This window comes from Phyllobates terribilis, unplaced genomic scaffold (genome assembly GCF_046119375.1).
Source record: "Phyllobates terribilis strain yellow unplaced genomic scaffold, ASM4611937v1 Scaffold_1__5_contigs__length_1240528914, whole genome shotgun sequence".
NCBI lineage: Eukaryota > Metazoa > Chordata > Amphibia > Anura > Dendrobatidae > Phyllobates > Phyllobates terribilis.
This window is the reverse complement of record NW_027362761.1, coordinates 275,433,188-275,451,043: the sequence shown is the minus strand read 5'-3', so window position 1 is coordinate 275,451,043 and position 17,856 is coordinate 275,433,188. Positions and strand designations below refer to the sequence as shown.

The 17,856-nt window shown below is 39.9% G+C and overlaps 1 protein-coding gene across 3 annotated transcripts in view; it reads right to left on the bottom strand.

Moving 5' to 3' along the window:
* Window positions 1–17,856, bottom strand: part of SGSM1 (small G protein signaling modulator 1) — a 291,384-nt gene that overhangs the window by 77,340 nt on the left and 196,188 nt on the right. For all 3 annotated transcript variants that reach the window (XM_073672889.1, XM_073672894.1, XM_073672899.1), the window contains 5 exons: window positions 16,728–16,792; window positions 12,629–12,774; window positions 10,698–10,826; window positions 10,161–10,343; window positions 8,130–8,201 (listed from right to left, as the gene is read on the bottom strand). In XM_073672889.1, the coding sequence (XP_073528990.1) occupies window positions 8,130–8,201; window positions 10,161–10,343; window positions 10,698–10,826; window positions 12,629–12,774; window positions 16,728–16,792 (595 nt within the window). The remainder of the gene's footprint in view (window positions 1–8,129; window positions 8,202–10,160; window positions 10,344–10,697; window positions 10,827–12,628; window positions 12,775–16,727; window positions 16,793–17,856) is intronic.

Here is a 17,856-nt window from a genome sequence, read left to right as displayed (position 1 = left end):
TGGGTTTATCAGGGATTGGTCCTGTCAGACAAATCTGATAAGCTTCTATGAGTGGGTAAGTTCCAGGCAGGACCATGGAAAGTATGTGGATGTTTATCTGGACCTTCCAAGGGCATTTGATATGTGCTCACTTAAGAAAGTTGGCACATAAAATTAGAGCAATGGAACTAGGGGAAAAATTGTGCAATTGGGTTAAAAGGCTCAGTGATACGAATCAAAAAGTGGTTATTAACCCCTTTAAAGCCCAAGACCTATTAATACGTATCTGCGCCCTGGGCTTAAAGAGCCTGACACGTATTAATAAGTCTTTGCGATCGCGCCCGATCGCCACCGGGTGTCAGCTGATTGTCCCACACGGCTCCCGGCACATTAACCCCCGCAATGCTGCGATCGAAGTTGATCGCAGCATTGCGGTGGCAAGGGGAGGTGATCGGGATCCTCACCTCTCCAGCCGGCCTCCAGCGCTGTCTGCCGCGGCTTCCTGGATGTTGCCATGACAACCCGATGTCGTCATGACAACATCCGGGTCACCAGGAAGATATTTTGGTCATGCGCAGTGCATGACCAAAATATCTTCTGCATCTGCAGCACTGACAGCCTGTATAGCACCGGGATGGTGCTGCATTCCTGTGCTATACAGGCGATCAGAATAAAAAAAGTGAAAGTCCCATAGTGGGACAAAGAATAAAAGTAAAAAAAAGAGTCAGAAAGTGAAAAAAAAAAATAAAAAAAAATTGTAAAAACGTCATCTTGTCCCGCAAAAAGCAAGCCGCCATACAGCTCCATCAGCCGAAAAATAAAAAAGTTATAGCTCTCAGAATAAAGCGATGCAAAAAAATAATTTTTTCTATAAAATAGCTTTTATTGTGTAAAAGCGCCAAAACATAGAAAAACGATATAAATATGGTACCGCTGTAAATGTACTGACCCGAAGAATAAAGCTACCTTATCAATTTTACCACACGCGGAAGAGCATACATTTTTTAAAAAAAAAAACAATTCCTGAATTGTTGGTTTTTGTTTATTCTGCCTCCCAAAAATCGGAATAGAAAGCGATCAAAAAATGTCACGTGTCTGAAAATGGCACCAATAAAAACGTCAACTCATCCCGCAAAAAACAAGCTGTCACATGACTCTGTCGGCCAAAATATGGAAAAATTATAGCTCTCAAAATATGGCGATGTAAAAACTAGATTTTACAAAAAATGCGTCTTTTAGTGTGTGACAGCTGTCAATCATAAAAACCCGATATGATTCTGGTATCACTGTAAACGCCTCAACCTGAAGAATAAAGTTGTCTAATCACTTATACCGCACGAGCAATGGCGTAAAAAATAAACTCATGGGTTAGGGTTATGCTAGGGGTAGGGTTGGAGTTAGAGTTGGGCTAAGGATAGGGTTGGGCTAAGGTTAGGGCTTATGGTTGGGCTAAGGTTGGGATTTTTTTCAAAAGTAAAAAAAAAAAAAAAAAAAGATGACGATATGGTGACTAGTGTTGAGTGCAAGTGCTCGCTACTTGAGTTTTAATCGGGTGCTCGGGTATGCACTGAGTATCGCGGGTGCTCGAGTGACATGCTCGAGTCTCCGCCCCATATGCTTCGCGGCCAAAAAAACCTTGCGGAGATTGCCTGCCATGCACGAGAAATCCCCGCATGTTTTTTTTGGGGTGTTTAATAACCGTGAAACATGCGGGCGGGGACTTCGAGCATGTCACGCGGGCACCCACGATACATGGTGCATACCTGAGTACCCGATGCAAACTCAAGTAGCGAGCACTTGCGCTCAAGACTAATGACAACTTATTCAATATGATGACCTAATGTTATCGAATTCTGTGTCGTACCTCTGGGTTCAAAATGTTCACTATACCCCTTCATAAAATCCTTGAGGGGTGTAGTTTCCAAAATGGGGTCACTTGTGGGGGATTTCCACTATTTAGGCACATCAGGGGCTCTCCAAATGCGACATGGCGTCCGCTCTCGATTCCAGACAATTTTGCATTCAAAAAGTCACACAGTGCTCCTTCCATTCTGAACTCTGCCGTGCGCCCAAACATTGTATTTTCCCCACATATGGGATATTGGCGTACTCAGGAGAAATTGAAATTTTGGGGTCCATTTTCTCCTCTTACCCTTGTGAAAATAAAAAAAATTGGGGCTAAAACATAATTTCTGTGGAAAAAGTTTGATTTTTTTATTTTTACGGCTACATGTTATAAACTTCTGTAAAACACTTGGGGGTTCAGGGTGCTCACCACACATCTAGATAAGTTCCCTGAGGGGTCTAGTTTCCAAAATAGTGTCACTTGTGGGGGGTTTCCACTGTTTAGGCACATCAGGGGCTCCACAAACGCAACATGGAATCCGCTAATTATTCAAGCAAATTTTACATTCAAAAAGTCAAATGGCGCTCCTTCCCTTCTGAACCCTGCCGTGCACCCAAACAGTGGTTTTCCCCCACATATGGGGTATCTGCTTACTCAGGAGAAATTGCACAACAAATTTTGGGGTCCAATTTTTCCTGATACCCCTGCGAAAATAAAAAAAATTGGGTCTAAAGTAACATTTTTGTGAAAAAAGTTAAATGTTCATTTTTTTCTTCCACATTCCAAAAATTTCTGTGAAGCACCTGAAGGGTTAATAAAGTTCTTGAATGTAGTTTTGAGCACCTTGAGGGGTGCAGTTTTTAGAATGGTGTCACTTTTGGGTATTTTCTGTCATAAAGACCCCTCAAAGTGACTTCAAATGTGATGCGGTCCCTAAAAAAATGGTTTTGTAAATTTTGTTGGAAAAATGAGAAATGGCTGGTCAACTTTTAACCCTTATAGCTCCCTAATTAAAAAAAATTTTGGTTACAAAATTGTGCTGATGTAAAGTAGACATGTGGGAAATGTTATTTATTAACTTTTTTTGTGTGACATATCTCTCAGATTTAAGGGCATTAAAATTCAAATTTTGGAAATTGCAAAATTTTCGCCAAATTTCCGTTTTTGTCACAAATAAACACATGTGATATCGAAGAAATTTTACCACAATCATGAAGTACAATATGTCACGAAAAAACAGTCATGGATCAGGGGGATCCATTGAAGCGTTCCAGAGTAATTACCTCATAAAGTGACACTGGTCAGAATTGTAAAAATTGGCCTGGTCATTAACGTGCAAACCACCCTGGGTTGTAAAGGGGTTAATCTAACACATTTAACCAAAAAGAAACCTAGGGAGCATAGAAACCCAAATGAGATAGAATAAGTCAGAAAAACCTGCCGGTCTTAAAATACACAACTTAATTTAGAATATATAAAAACAGGTTTTAGCAATATAGTATATAAGATGAACAGTGCATAGGATAGACAGGTGGGCAACAACACAACATAAGGCAGTCACATGAGCAATGTAAATAGAACTAGTACATATATACATGTATTTATTTATGTACAGCTTAGCCACCAATGGTACCCAATAAGGTGAAGGCGGAGGGCAGGAAGGACAAAAAACCTTTGTAGACTGAAGTCTACATGTATATGGGAAGTTATCCCAAAATGGTTAAAAAGGTTATTACTTCCAATCACAATTTATCAACACAAAAACCTCAGGCTATGAACCCACGGTTACAAGGAAGCAAAAAGAGAAAAGACTCGTAAAATAAATAATTTATTTCAATAGTTTTTAAAAATACTAGTAGAAGTTGAAAAAAACAGGTACCTTCAAAACAGCCCACAACAAACATACATCCCTCTTGGCTATTACAAAAAAATTCAATCAACACCCTATTTAAAATAATAATATATTACATCTGTAACTAATATTGCACATGCCTTTTTAGTAAAGTGCTATAGTTGCTGAACAAAGTGTGTATACACATTTAAGGAAGTCTTCAGTAATTAAAGTGCCAATGTGCACACATACACATTTAGTAAGCAGAAAAAGTGCAAAAAAGTGTACATATAAGTAGAATTCAAGGCAGTGCAGACAAATACAAATATATATGCTCTATGCAGCCTATTCACTCAAGTAGTGAAGTTAAACCTGTAAGGTGGATGCATTAGAGTAGAGACTTTTTTTTTGTCTAAGAGAGGATTTACACTAGGTAGGTTCCCAGCAATGAGAGTCGCCTTACAGTGGCTGCCGGGTACAAATGAATTGGCCAATTTATGCACTAAGAATTCTCATTTACTTCTATTTTCTAGAGTAGTAATGCAATTCAAATTTCATATATTTCATGTTTGCATACTATAGAGCTACTTAGCGCTTCTTTATTTGTTGGTTATATATGGAGATGGATACTCTTAGTAAGCACCCGTACACTCCAGTTTTCTGTTTTGGAAGCGACGGTCAGTCTTTTGACTGGGTAAAACGGTCACCTTAAAAGACTAGCTTTTATGGGTGGACAGCAAACTCACCTTTTGCGACTAATGTCAGGCAGTAGCTGCTACCAAGGCAAATAAGATAAAGGGATGCATTAAAAGAGGCATAGATGCTCATAACAAGAACATAGTTTTGCCTCTATACAGGTCACTAGTACGGCCACACTTAGAATATTGTATACAGTTTTAAGCACCAGTTTATAAGGAGGACATACAGTCCTGCTCATCGTTATTGGCACCCATGAAGTTTAAGTACATAATGTGGAATATCTCCTGAAAAAAATGAATCAAGTGAAACAGTTTTTTTGTATAGAGCCCTCGTGTTAAATACAAAAGAGCAAATGATAAACAATAATTTAAAACAAAAAACAATGGGAGGGAAAAATAGAAAAAACTAAAGCTTGCTGTGAGACTGGTATTGGCACTCTTTACATTAATTTAGTATGGAAACACATTTTGACTCGCCTGTGGTAAATCACAAAAGAGATTCTCCTGTGATTAGTTGTCGATGCCCATGTGACATGAATTAGCCAATGAATGAGGACTTCAGTGTTTTAAAAAACTACATGGTAGGTCCTGTTTCTTTGTCACAATGGTGAAGACAAAGTAGCTGTCTGAGGCCATCAGAACTGCTATTATTAGCAACCACAAGACTTCCAAAGGGTATAAGGCCATCTCCAAAAACCTAGTTTCAATAGTGCGCAATGTTATTAAGAAGTTTGCCAAGCATGGAGCCGTCAAGAACCTCTCTGGACGTGGGGGAAAGAAGAAAATTGACAAGAGATGTCTTCGAAGGTTGGTGCAAATGGTGGAAAAAACACCACGTCAAACATCCAAAGACCTGAAGGCCAACCTGGAACAGTCTAGGGTCATGGTTTCAACAAGTACCATATGCTGCACAATAAACCAAGCAGAGCTTTATGGGCGAAGGCCAAAGAAGAAACCATTGCTGAAAAAAATACATAAAAAGGATAAAAAAGGAACTACTGATCTTTGCCAAAGAGTACCTTGACAAACCACAACCCTTCTTGGAAAATGTTCTGTAGACAGATGAAACAAAAATAGAGCTTTTTGGCAATGCAAAACAACAGCTTGTTTACAGACGGTGCAATGAAGCTTATAAGGAAAAGTACACCTTAACAACAGTTAAGCATGGTGGAGGATCCATAATGCTGTGGGGTTGCTTTGCTGCGTCTGGTACTGAAGGCCTTGATCATATCACAGGAATCATGAAATCAGAGAATTATCAAGAGATTTTAGAGCGTAATGTCCTACCCAGTGTAAGAAAACTTGGTTTGAGTCTAAGATCATGGGTTCTACAGCAAGACACTGACTCAACGCACACATCCAAAAGTAGACAAAAATGGTTGAAAAAGAAAAATGGACTGTTTTAAAATGGCCAGCAATGAGTCCTGACCTCAATCCCATTGAAAATCTTTGAGGTGAGCTGAAATCTGCCATTGGGAAAAAGAACTTGAACAAACTGCAAAGGAAGAGTGAGGGAAAATTCCAGCTGAGAAGTGCAAGAAGCATATAGATGGCTACAACAAACATTTGGAGGCTGTCATCAATGCCAAAGGGAGTGCAACCAAGTATTAATTAGGGTGCCTTTATTTCTGCACATGCTGTTTATTCTGTTTCTTCTTTGAAATTGCAACATGGAGGTTGAAAAACAATGTTTTATTGTTGTATTACTTTGGACCACAAATTAAAAAGTCCTGAGGATATAACTTTGGTACATTTCCATTTGTTTCTGAAGATATTGTACAAGTGTATGAAAAAAATGAAGGGGTGCCAATAATGGTGAGCAGCACTGTAGCTGAATTAGAGCGGTTGCAGAGAAGAGGGATCAAGGTTATTAAGGGAATGGGTGGACTACAGTAACAAGACAAGTTATCAAATGTTCAGTTATTTAGTTTGAAAAAACAATCTTAGTACAATTTGCAAATATATGAAGGGACAGTACAAAGATCTTTCTTATGATCTTTTAACACCTAGGTCAGCAACGATGACAAGGGGGCAACACCTACATTTATAGGAAAGAAAGTTAAATCATTATCACAGACGGCGATTGTTTACTGTAAAAGGTGTGAAATTATAGAACTCTCTGCCACATGATGTTTTAATGATTGATTCACTAAAAAAGTTTAAGGATGGCCTGGATGCATTTCTTGAAAAATATAATATTACAGATTATGGGTATTAGATTCTGTGATGGGAAGTTGATCCAACTGTGGAGCCAGAAAGGCATTTCCCCCCAATATAGAGCAATATGCCTCTGCCTCATGCAGTTTCTGCCTTCCACTGGATCAACATGTGAGGTTATAGGTCGATGGACTTAAAGAAGTTGTCCACTACTTTATGCCCCCCCCCCAATGTATACCCCCCGGGGCCCTTAAGACTTCTTGTAAATACCTTGTGTTGCTGATAATGTGTGACCCCGCGCTGACGTCACGACAAGTGAGACGTGACTCAGCGCTGGGGTCCCCGCGGTGGCTGCTGGGTTGTGGGCGGGGTTACGCCCCGCATCACACCCAGCATCCACCGCGCACTTTCCCAATGAATGGGGAGAGGCAGAGTGCACGGTGGATGCCCCCACAGCCTGGAATCCACCGTGGAACCAGGAAGATCGTGACCCCCCGCTGCTGCCAGCACTTGTCGTGACATCAGCGAATGCCTGAGCCGGCTGCAGCCGGGGGGGGGGGGTCACGTGATGCCTGTGAGCGGCCAGTGATAGCGCCGCTAACAGGCATTATCAGCAACAAAGGTATTTACAAGAAGTCTTAGGGGCCCCGGGGCGATACATGTGGGGGGGAATATAAAGTAGTGGACAACCCCTTTAAGTCTAGTTTCAACTCTAAAAACTATGAAACTCATTTTCTATATTTGTTAAATTTAGGGACCCTAAGGATCAGGTCTTAAGAGGTGTACAGCATATACTGAAATCTCAGGTATGCTGCTTTTCTTTTTTGATATCTATGCTAGTCATGAATTGGTGTAGTTTTCTGCTGTAAAGAGAAAGGTGTAGTCCCAGAAGTAGTTGGGACAGTCAAAAGTATATGGAGTTACCTTCTGATCTTAGATAAAGGTGCCTTTACAAAGCGTCATGCCTAGTGTCGACCAACAATGTGCCTTTCATTTCAGATGTGCACTGAACGCTCAGTAATAGATCATTCAGTACGCATAGGCTGCCACTGTTCTCAGCAGCACAGGTCCGACATTGCACTGCTGCCGAGAACAATGATGTTTTATGTAGCCAAAAAGATAATTTCACTCAATGAACAAGCTTTTTGCTTGCTTTCTGTGTGTTCAACAGCCTGTTTAGGCTGCACAATTATCGTGAAGCCAGCGTTCCTAGGAATGCTCGTTCACGATAATTGTGCATTGGAACTTGAACTGGAATATTAATTTACGCCTGCAGCTTTTTCAAAACTTTTAAAAAAGTTTCTTTGGCTTGGGGAACACACATTTACACTCTGTGAAAATGTACCTACCTGGAGACTGAGCCTAATGGTGGAGTATAGTGAGAGCTCACTCTCCACAATCCGTCCTTAGCATAATCAGGATAATCCTACAGGAAAACCCTACAAATTATTCAATTACAAGCTAAAATTGTCAAAAAATTTACATAGTTTTGTATCTGAAGGAAACTAACATCCTTCTTCCTCCCATCTAAATACAGCATATATTATATGCATATGAACAGGTTTAGTTATTGGGATAACAACATGTCTGAAACAATATCTTAGAAACCCTTCCTTACCTGTGTGCTTGTGCTGGAGTCACTTTCTAGACGAGCATGATTTTGTCGATCAGAACTACAACTTTGGGAAGACTGAAAATAAAATTTAAACGCAATGATATTGTAATGAGCATCAAAGTTGCACTTCATTGATATTTTTCGCTATAATCATTGTAATTTAAAAAGTAGAAACCTTCAAATGGATCTGTCACTAGATTTCAGAATTCAAGTGCCATAAATTATTAAATTATCCTGATGAGGCTGGTAAAATTATAAACCTGATATTAAGATGAGCATTTTAGGTGTTCAGCAATAGCATTATGTAGCTCAAGAGGCCAAGTGTATGGAGCCTCTGAGGAGCTGTCAATCAGGCTAGGTGGGCGGAGAATGAATTCAAATGTTAAAGGATTATATAGCAAATCATAAAAAGTAAATACAGCGCTTTTAATATAATTTTTATATTTATAAAATATGTATTGACATTAGTATAAGGGTATACTTTTCACACCCTTTATATTTATTGCAAAAACTTCTGTGGCTGATTAGCAATGACAAACAACTTTTACCATTTAAAGGGAATATGTTAGCAAAATTTCACCCCCCCCACAAACTATTTATATGCACATGTAGCTCTTTCAAACATAAAGCCAGTAGTATCTTCACATGGCCAGTCCGTTCCTCCATTACTGAGAAATCAGTGTTCAAATCGATATGCAAATGAGGCTGTAAATCTGAATCCTCTTGTCACGCCAGATTTATTCCTCACCCAGTGCTGCCTCCTCCTGTTTGACTGACAGCCTCTATACTTTGTGCATTTAGGCAAGTGAGCTGTTAGTCAAGCTGGAAGAGGCAGCACTGGGCAGGGAATAGAGCCAGGGTGACAGAAGCTTCAGAAATACATCCTCATTTGCATATCAATTCAATTGTTGATTTCTCAGTAATAGAGGAATGGATTGGCAATGTAAAGGTATTGCTGGACTGGTCTTTGAGAGAGCTGCATTCACACATAAATAGTGAGGGGAGTGAAATCCAGCTGACATATCCCTTTAAATAAAGCATAATATATTTGCATATACTTCTTACATATGCCTGCCGATATTTTTTTTGTTCTGTTTTTAAAGGGAATCTGTCACCAGATTTTTGTCTAACCCATCTGAGAAGAATAATGTAGGGGCAGTGACTGTGATTCTAGCAATGTATCACTTATGCCCCCTTCATATGACCGTTTTTCATGTCAGTATGTGGTCCGTTTTTTAAGGACCGCAAATACGGACACACGCACACCCATTGTATTCAATGGTGGTGCACATGTCAGGTTTTTCACACAGTTTGATGAACAGTGATTTTATCAAAATTACAGCAAGCAGCCCAGTAAGTGGCACATCACTGGAATCAGGGGTCTTTGTCTCTACACTATGTTTCTCTCAGATTAGGTGTCAAAAACCTGGTGACTGATTGATTCCCATTAATAATCCCATGTTATTCTCCATTCATACAGAACAATAGATTCATAATTTGCTAGATTCCGGTTACCATAGAGCAGTTTACTGTGGAAGCTCCGATGTCAATTACATAGTTACAAAGCTGAAAAAGGTTATAAATTAATTAACAGTATTTACAGAGTAAAACAGCCCTCATTAGACAGTTGCTAATCTCTTTAAAGAGAGGAGGGAAAATCCTTTCTGAGTCCTATGGCAGTTCAAAAAATCCCTGAAAACACGACCTTTTACAATATCCTACAATTAACTTCTATATCTATTTTCTATCAATTTTAGGCCCCTATTTATTAAAAAAAAAAAAACTGTGATAACCAGGGTGTTCTACTCGTGATAGAAAATCAGTTATCACCTCGCCTGTGTTCTCTCCTGTCCCTTAAACTAGGTATCTTTATGCTGCTCCAAGGTTTTTAGTTAAAAATATATCTGTATATTTAATAAATATTGGCCATTTCTGGAGTTGGAGCCTGAAAAGATAGGAGCTGGAACTTTAGCTTATCAACTTCACAGCTCCACAGTAATATTATAAAATTGCATCCAGAATGCTGCAACCAACCTCATTGCTGACTGTGGAGTCCCTATGCATCATTCTCTGGATTTGTATGTCTAGACTTGCTCCAGAAGAACACTTCAATAGAGCCGCTGCGTGAGATTCCTTCTCTCTCTGCCGCACAATAGCCTCACAACCAAGCCACTCCGCCATAGTTTGTTCATAGTAGGCACGGATTTGATCGTCCACCTAGCCCAAGGACAAAAGACAAAGATAAGGCAATAACATCAGAATATGACACAGATGATTGCATACAATATACGATCACCACAGGTTATTGAAGCCTAATGATTTTCTTATGATCAGGTCTGTGTATCATAGCAACATTTAGAAGATTTCTACAACGTAATAATACCATATGGAGCCATGCCAAACAGGCACTGCTTAATCAAATATCTGCTGAAGCTTCTGGTTATAAGTAGACTGTGTCTAATATTAGAAGGGTAAAATGAAATTAATATTATGCCATGTTTTGAAAGAACATGATGGAATATGTATGATTGCAATTCTTAGCTGGAATTACAGGTTTACTCTGAGAAGTACCTCTCTCCTCTCTGCATCTGTCATCCCAAAATGATAGTGTCCAAGAAGAAAAGGCCAGACTTCTTTCCGGATCTCGTGCTGAATTCCCCCATGATAAATAAGACGTAAAAGTTCTTGCTCTTCATATCTCTGATTAAAGAGGAAAAAAAATATTTTCAATACTCCATTTGTTTATGTTATTATTATTTTTTTACAAATATAAATAGAATATACCATATAACAGTATAATTCTGAAGATAGATGCATTTTTTTCAAATCTGCAGCATGTCTATTCTTTCAGAGTTTTTCACCCATTCAAATGAATAGGAAAAAAAACACCAAGAAGACGCCATTACGGCTCCTTTTTACTGGAACCAACTTGTCGGAATGACGTTTCCTGGGCACATGCACAGTTATGCTTTGTGCTCTGCCAGGTGTAGGGCAGACCAAAGTGCGCCTGCGCGAGCTGACGATGCTAGTGCGCAGGAGCGAGATCTCTTTCGGTTATATAGATGAAACTGGACGTGTCAACCACATCAAATCCGAAGGACGGTTTTTGGGGGCAAAAAGATGGCACAGACATCAAGAAGCCCATCGGATAGGACTAAAGGCATTTACATAGAGCACGGGAGAAAATAAAAAGGTATTTTTGGTGGTATAGAGGGGGAGTTAGGGGATGGTGGACACATTTAAGTAATGCAGCACAGGCGTTCAGAAAGGTGGTGGCATTTGTTCACACACTAAAAGATTGATGACAAGTTCCCTTTAAGCGGTTATTGAACATGTATCAATTTAGTAAGATCACTCTCTAGTTAGGACACCAATAATAGGAGCATTGTATGTTTACTGCACTTAAAGTGTAACTGTCGATTCCGGAGAATTTTCAGTAGAAGGATGTCTGCATCTGCCTCTAGCTCCCTCTCCCTCCGTCCTATTCCGTAGAACTTTATGAGCACTTCGCTGTAGACAGATTTTAACTATGAATTGGGAATATTGAGAATTACAGATAAGTACATGAAGAGAAAGAAGCAGATTTCTTTGAGAAAGATATATTACAAAAGTTGATTTTTTTATGAATGCTATTGCGTTCTAAAATAAAAATAAAAATTAAATTTGGTAGTCACTTTTTAAAGTGGATGTGCATTCGTACTCTCTTGGACAGGGACATGGAACATGGAGAGACGTCATTGCACACTGTGCGGGACAGCTGCTGAGGCAACTAACCAACACTCTGAATATTGAGCACTGGTATTATTAATAACCTTTTACATTTGCACAATAAGATAGATTTGGCACATAAGTCATTGACTGAATCTTTTATAAAGGCCTAAATAATATTGCTTGCTGGCATTATAACCCCTAATGGAGGAAAGAAGGACAATCTCAAACGCGATCAAAACTACAAGAAAAACAAACTTTTATTGTTACCTATAAATACATGTCTTATAAATGTTAGCAACTCACCTTATCTATTAATTTCTAAAAAATTAATGGTATAAGTGTAAGTGGACAATGAGAACAGGACCCGTGCATGATGATCATTGTGTGTGCCTCTGCAACAGTCCCTACCGGCATATAGTGGTGTCTCTCCTTGCCTAAAACAGGATTTTTTGGAAAAGTATTTTGGCACAACCCCTTGTTGCGTTTTCCATATGGTACTGGAGAGAAGGGACAGTGTGCTTTAGTCCCAGAACAATCACCACAAATCTAATATTTAAATATTGTTTGCGGAAGGAAAGGAAGGAAGACCCCTTAAAGATTTAGTGTGGCATCATTATGTAGTGCTACTGATAATGTGGAATATTGACCAAATGAAGGTTGTGGACTCCTGTTTTACAAAGTGTAGATAAATCCCCAAGCAGCAGTTAAATGCAATGTAGCTTTCTAATTAACACTCTGCATTGTATTCAAGCATTAGGAAGTGATTTTTTCCATAAAAAGTAATAACTCACCGTACTATCTTCCAAATATTTTTGCCACATATCTAAAGTAAGGCCGAAGCTTGCATCAACTGGGACATCAGGGTAGACTATTTTATGATTTACCAGTGCAGATAAATGTGTTCTAACGGTAGACAAATGTCTGCAATAGGCAAGCCCTATAATAAAAATATGAGATTTTACTTTAAAAGAAAAAAAAAGTATCTCTAAAAAAATTTTTTTTTTTGTTAAAAATCAGCAACTTTAATGTATTGCAGGGCTGTACTCGGGTTACCCATAGAAGAACAACTGTGATTGACATCGGTCTTCCAGTGGTATAAACAAAATAGGAGCTATCTAGTACAATGGTTGTTCAATAAGTTAGATGCCACGGAAAATAGTGATCTAGTGACGGCATTTATGTAATCAATACAAACGTATGGGGCTCCTTTTGTAGTCCCATCCCACACACCATGACATCATTGACAGGGGTCAATGGTTAAATATGTTGTCAACTAGCTTTTGATTGATGACCTTGATCTTTAGGATAGCTCATCAATGTCTAATCGACCAGGGTCCGACACTCCTGAACCGCCGCCGATAGTTGTCATCGGTGTCAGCGGCCGCAGGCGGGAAGGACTCACTTGCAGAGCTGGCAATCTTCTGATAGTGGCTGAGGCTTGGTACTACACATCTGCCTCCTATTCAAATCAATAGGAGGCAGATGTGTAGTACCCTGTGGCGGCCACTACCAGAAGATTCCCAACTCCGCAATTGGGTATTTCCGGAGGCCGCAGAGATTAGTGACAGCTGGTCGGCGGGGGTGCCGGACCCCGGCCGATCAGACATTGATAACGTATCCTAAGGATAGGTCATCAATCAAAAACGAGTGGACGACCTCTTTAAATATGGCAGCAAGGGACACTGCCCTATGTAGTTGGCCAGGTAAGTTTTTCACTGGCAGTCACCAAATCCATTAAAATACTGTGGTAATATAATGCATTAATTCTTAAAAGTAAAATAATTAATAAAAGTCTTATAGTAGTTTAAAAAAGTTAAATAAAATTTATGAAAGTTGTTAAAAAGTAACAAAAGGTAGTAATACAAACAGCAAAGTTAACAAATAATTTATACTGCATGGTAAACAGCATAAATAAAAAAGATAAAAACAACAAGAGCAGAAGTGCCTAGTGGGTGGTCGGGATCACCATTCCACAGTGAATATGCCTGCCCTAACTCCTCCCGCCTTTTTAATGATTGACAATACAGGCTTCATTCGGCTCAGCACTCTCAATTAATGAAGTATGTAAAGGAGCTGGGTGGCCTGACTGACTGAGGTATGGTGTTCCAGACTACCCAGATTCAATTAGTCACTAGTTTTCATATTACGTCAAAGATTTCTTGTAAAGAAGCCCATGCAATTAGTATCTACAGGTACGCTTCTTCTCAGGGAAAGCTGCACTACATGGATATGTGCTTAGATCATACTGTCAGCTGAATGTAGCACCCTGAGGATTCGGCTGCTACAGGGGTATTGCACCTCAACCCAGAGGTGTGATATTCCACTCCCGGGTAAGGATGGAGTGTGGAACTGAGCTCGGTAGGCTGCATGCACTACACACATCCCATTTCCGAGGAGCAGACCGACGGTACTCCCACTTAGAAATGTGCAGGTACGACCGAGTCTGTTCCTGGCTGGAGTGGGAGGGGGGTGGTACATCCCAAGTAGTGTAGGGGCAGATAGGGGGAGCAGCCTGGGTAAAGATAGGAGCTCATTGGGTGCTGGTCACCTGAGCTCACACATAGAGGGTGTATATAAGGTGGGCACCAACTAAGAACAGGGTCAGTTGCAGAGAGAAAGTCAGCGAGCAGAGGAGAAGAGAGACCCAGAGTGAGAGAGGAGAAAGAGACCCAGAGGGGGAAACAGAAGAAGAGGACTCCAAGAACCCAAATTAAATCCCCGGGTGAAGAGTCGGCATCAGGGTACCGGAACCCAAGCTGGTGGGGGCAAAAACACACCCCAGCCAGAGACCGGAGGCCGTGGGCAGCGTTTGCCACGGCCACCCACCACATCCACCACGAAGGCATACCACGTGGAGGGTCAGGGAACCCAAGGCCAAGGGTCTCCCAACAGAAGGCCCGAGGGAGCTGGACCTGGGTGGATCAATAGTGGGGACGGCCAGAGAAAGGACAGAAGGAGAGCTCAGGGTCACGCTCCGGACTTATTTGGGGGTTGGCTGGATCCAGAACCTGGTGGACGCAGCACGGCTCGGGAGGTCACTCGAAGCTGGAGTGACCGGAACATCAGCAGTGAGTAAACATCCTAAACTGCATAACCCGACTCTGTCTCTGATTGCCGTCTACACTGCATCACCACAACTCCCATCCTCTGCACCTGATCCCCCTGAGGCTATACCCCACCCGTTGGGGGTTATATCACCAAAGCTGCACCTACACCACCAGCCTCAGCGGACCCTGCTGCAGCGGCGGCCACAGTGACCGCAACACAACGGGTGGCGTAGTCGACATTAAGAACTTAGTAACATCTGTAGGACTGCCACATACAACTGAGTTTGACACCCTGGGCACGGACCGGGTCACAGCCACTCGGAAGACTACAACCCCCATCTGATCCGGCTCCGGATATTCCCCCTAAAGAATATGGCCCAGGGGGCGCGTCACCTAGTGGGTGGTCGGGATCACCATTCCACAGTGAATATGCCTGCCCTAACTCCTCCCGCCTTTTTAATGATTGACAATACAGGCTTCATTCGGCTCAGCACTCTCAATTAATGAAGTATGTAAAGGAGCTGGGTGGCCTGACTGACTGAGGTATGGTGTTCCAGACTACCCAGATTCAATTAGTCACTAGTTTTCATATTACGTCAAAGATTTCTTGTAAAGAAGCCCATGCAATTAGTATCTACAGGTACGCTTCTTCTCAGGGAAAGCTGCACTACATGGATATGTGCTTAGATTATACTGTCAGCTGGTCCTCAAAGAATGCCCTTATGGGAGGAATTGCTAGGATTTTTTTTTATTTTGAATCTTCTCTAAAAGGACTAACCTACATGAGAGTCTATATATTGTGAATATGTGCCTGAATTTTGTCAATTTATTGTAATGATACGATGAGACATTTTAAAAAATGATGCTCACAAAATGCAGCACAGTGCAGCTTGGTTTGCAGCATGCCCTATCCATATGTTGAAATACCAATTAACGTCAATAAAAAAAACAACAACTTTTCCCTGTAAGTGGTAGCTGGATAATTGGTTTAAGTGTTGACTATTGGCGAACTTTTTAGAAATAACACAGGAAAAAAAAAGCATAATGGTGAACTAAATGCAAACATTCACTTTCACGTGCACATGTGTATCAGCAGTGCTAATTTGCAGCCAGATTCTGAGCTTCCACAAGTGCCAAATCTGAGTGAAGAAGGACACATATTGAGTTTGAGCAGAAATATTCCCTTTAATGACTGGAAATCTCTGTCACAAAATTCAAAGCACTGATACAATGACATGAATAGCTGTGTGTAGCTGTTGCGTCAGAGAGATCCAGTGATGGAAAGCTTTGAGCTGTGCGAAATGGATTTTGGTGTGTTATAGTTTCGGAAATTGTTACAGGTTCAAGTTCATAGACTCCAACAATGTGATCTTATATGATCATATATCTAAGACATGTCAGAAGAATCTAGATGGATTTGAGAGACACTGATCTTAAAAACAATAGAATATACTTCCTGCAGTTCCATGCCAGTTTTTCATGGCTGAGATGGGAAAATCTGTCTCTATACAGGGGACACAAACTGAAGGGATTATGGAAGCAATCAAGTGGACTGAGCTTAGCTAGAAATGGGAGTTAAAGAAGTAGTGAAGCTCCCAGTGCTAAACTGTTTCCATAAGAACCACTTCAACAGGTGTTATGGAAACCTCACAGCTCGGCCATTGACAGCATCTGTTGTCCTGATCATGGATGAGATGGGAATCTATTACTAGTTTCAGGGAATACCATTTAATTCCAAACGTTATTGGTGTGGAGACAGTCATCATATGTTTAACATGTGGATGGATAGATGAACAATCAGATAAATAAATCAATAGGCAGATAGATGGAAAGATGTACTTACACCCATAGAAGGCTCTGGAGACAATTTGATACTTCATATTGTCGCATAACATTTTAAGAGGCGCTCTTAAATAAAAGTAGTTTCAGGTTAAAAATATTTTCATGGTAAAAGTATTAGCATACAATTTACCTTTTGATTTTTGAATACATGGCCATTTTTACATTTTGAATAAAAGTATAGATTTAGTCTTTACAACAGTTTTTCTGCTTATACTTAGTTTTCCTAAAAAATTGTAACTTGGTGAATAAATTGCATTAGTTATCTTGTACTGAGCTCTGAGCTGAGCACTTCAGAGCAGCAATCTTCCAGAATTGTTTGCTGGCTACATGTCTTCACAAGGTTGGCTCTAGTAATCTGCAGTTTGGGAAGTGTAACCCTAGGCAATGTACATTAAAACTAAAGATGACTATATACATTAGATGTACATCTGGAAAATGTATCTGGGCCTCCCAACTCTTCCCCAAGGACAGAGATAAAGATTTCGTTGGAGTAATTCCATGTCAAGTGATCCAAATCTGAATATGTTTTTTACCCGGATTTTGTCTTCGGATTTTTTTTTTTGTTATTTTTGAAATGCTACTTTAGTGAAGTGCAAAAAAAAGAGTTTTGCATTTTTCTATTCATTAGTTCATTTTTTAAAGATGTCTAAAGTTTTGAAAAAGTCTGTATTATGTTACATTTTTTATATCTCGGGTTAGAAATAAGATAAATAGATGGGAGAGGCAGCGTTTTGTTTAGAACGGTACAGGCATTAATTTTTTAACTTTTGATGTGCAATTTTTAAAAAACGATGTTATGCATTTTTGTGAAAATTTTATGTGTTACTTGAGTTTTTGGTTACATTTGTACAAGGATTCAAGTTGGGCTCTCCTTGGGATCATATTTTTAAGTGTGATTTTCTAAATACAGTCTCATCCTCTCATCCTAATCATATGTTTAATACTAAAATAAAAGAAGCAATATTAAATATTTAAATATATATCTATCAATTTTTTTTATTAATGCAACACTAGACATGTCCTTTTTCAAGTTTTTAAACAGAGTATAGTAGTTAAATCATCAAGCTTTAAAATAAAAAAAATTAACTAGTCTGAACAATTAAAAGTAAGTCTTTACACTGAGCTTTTAT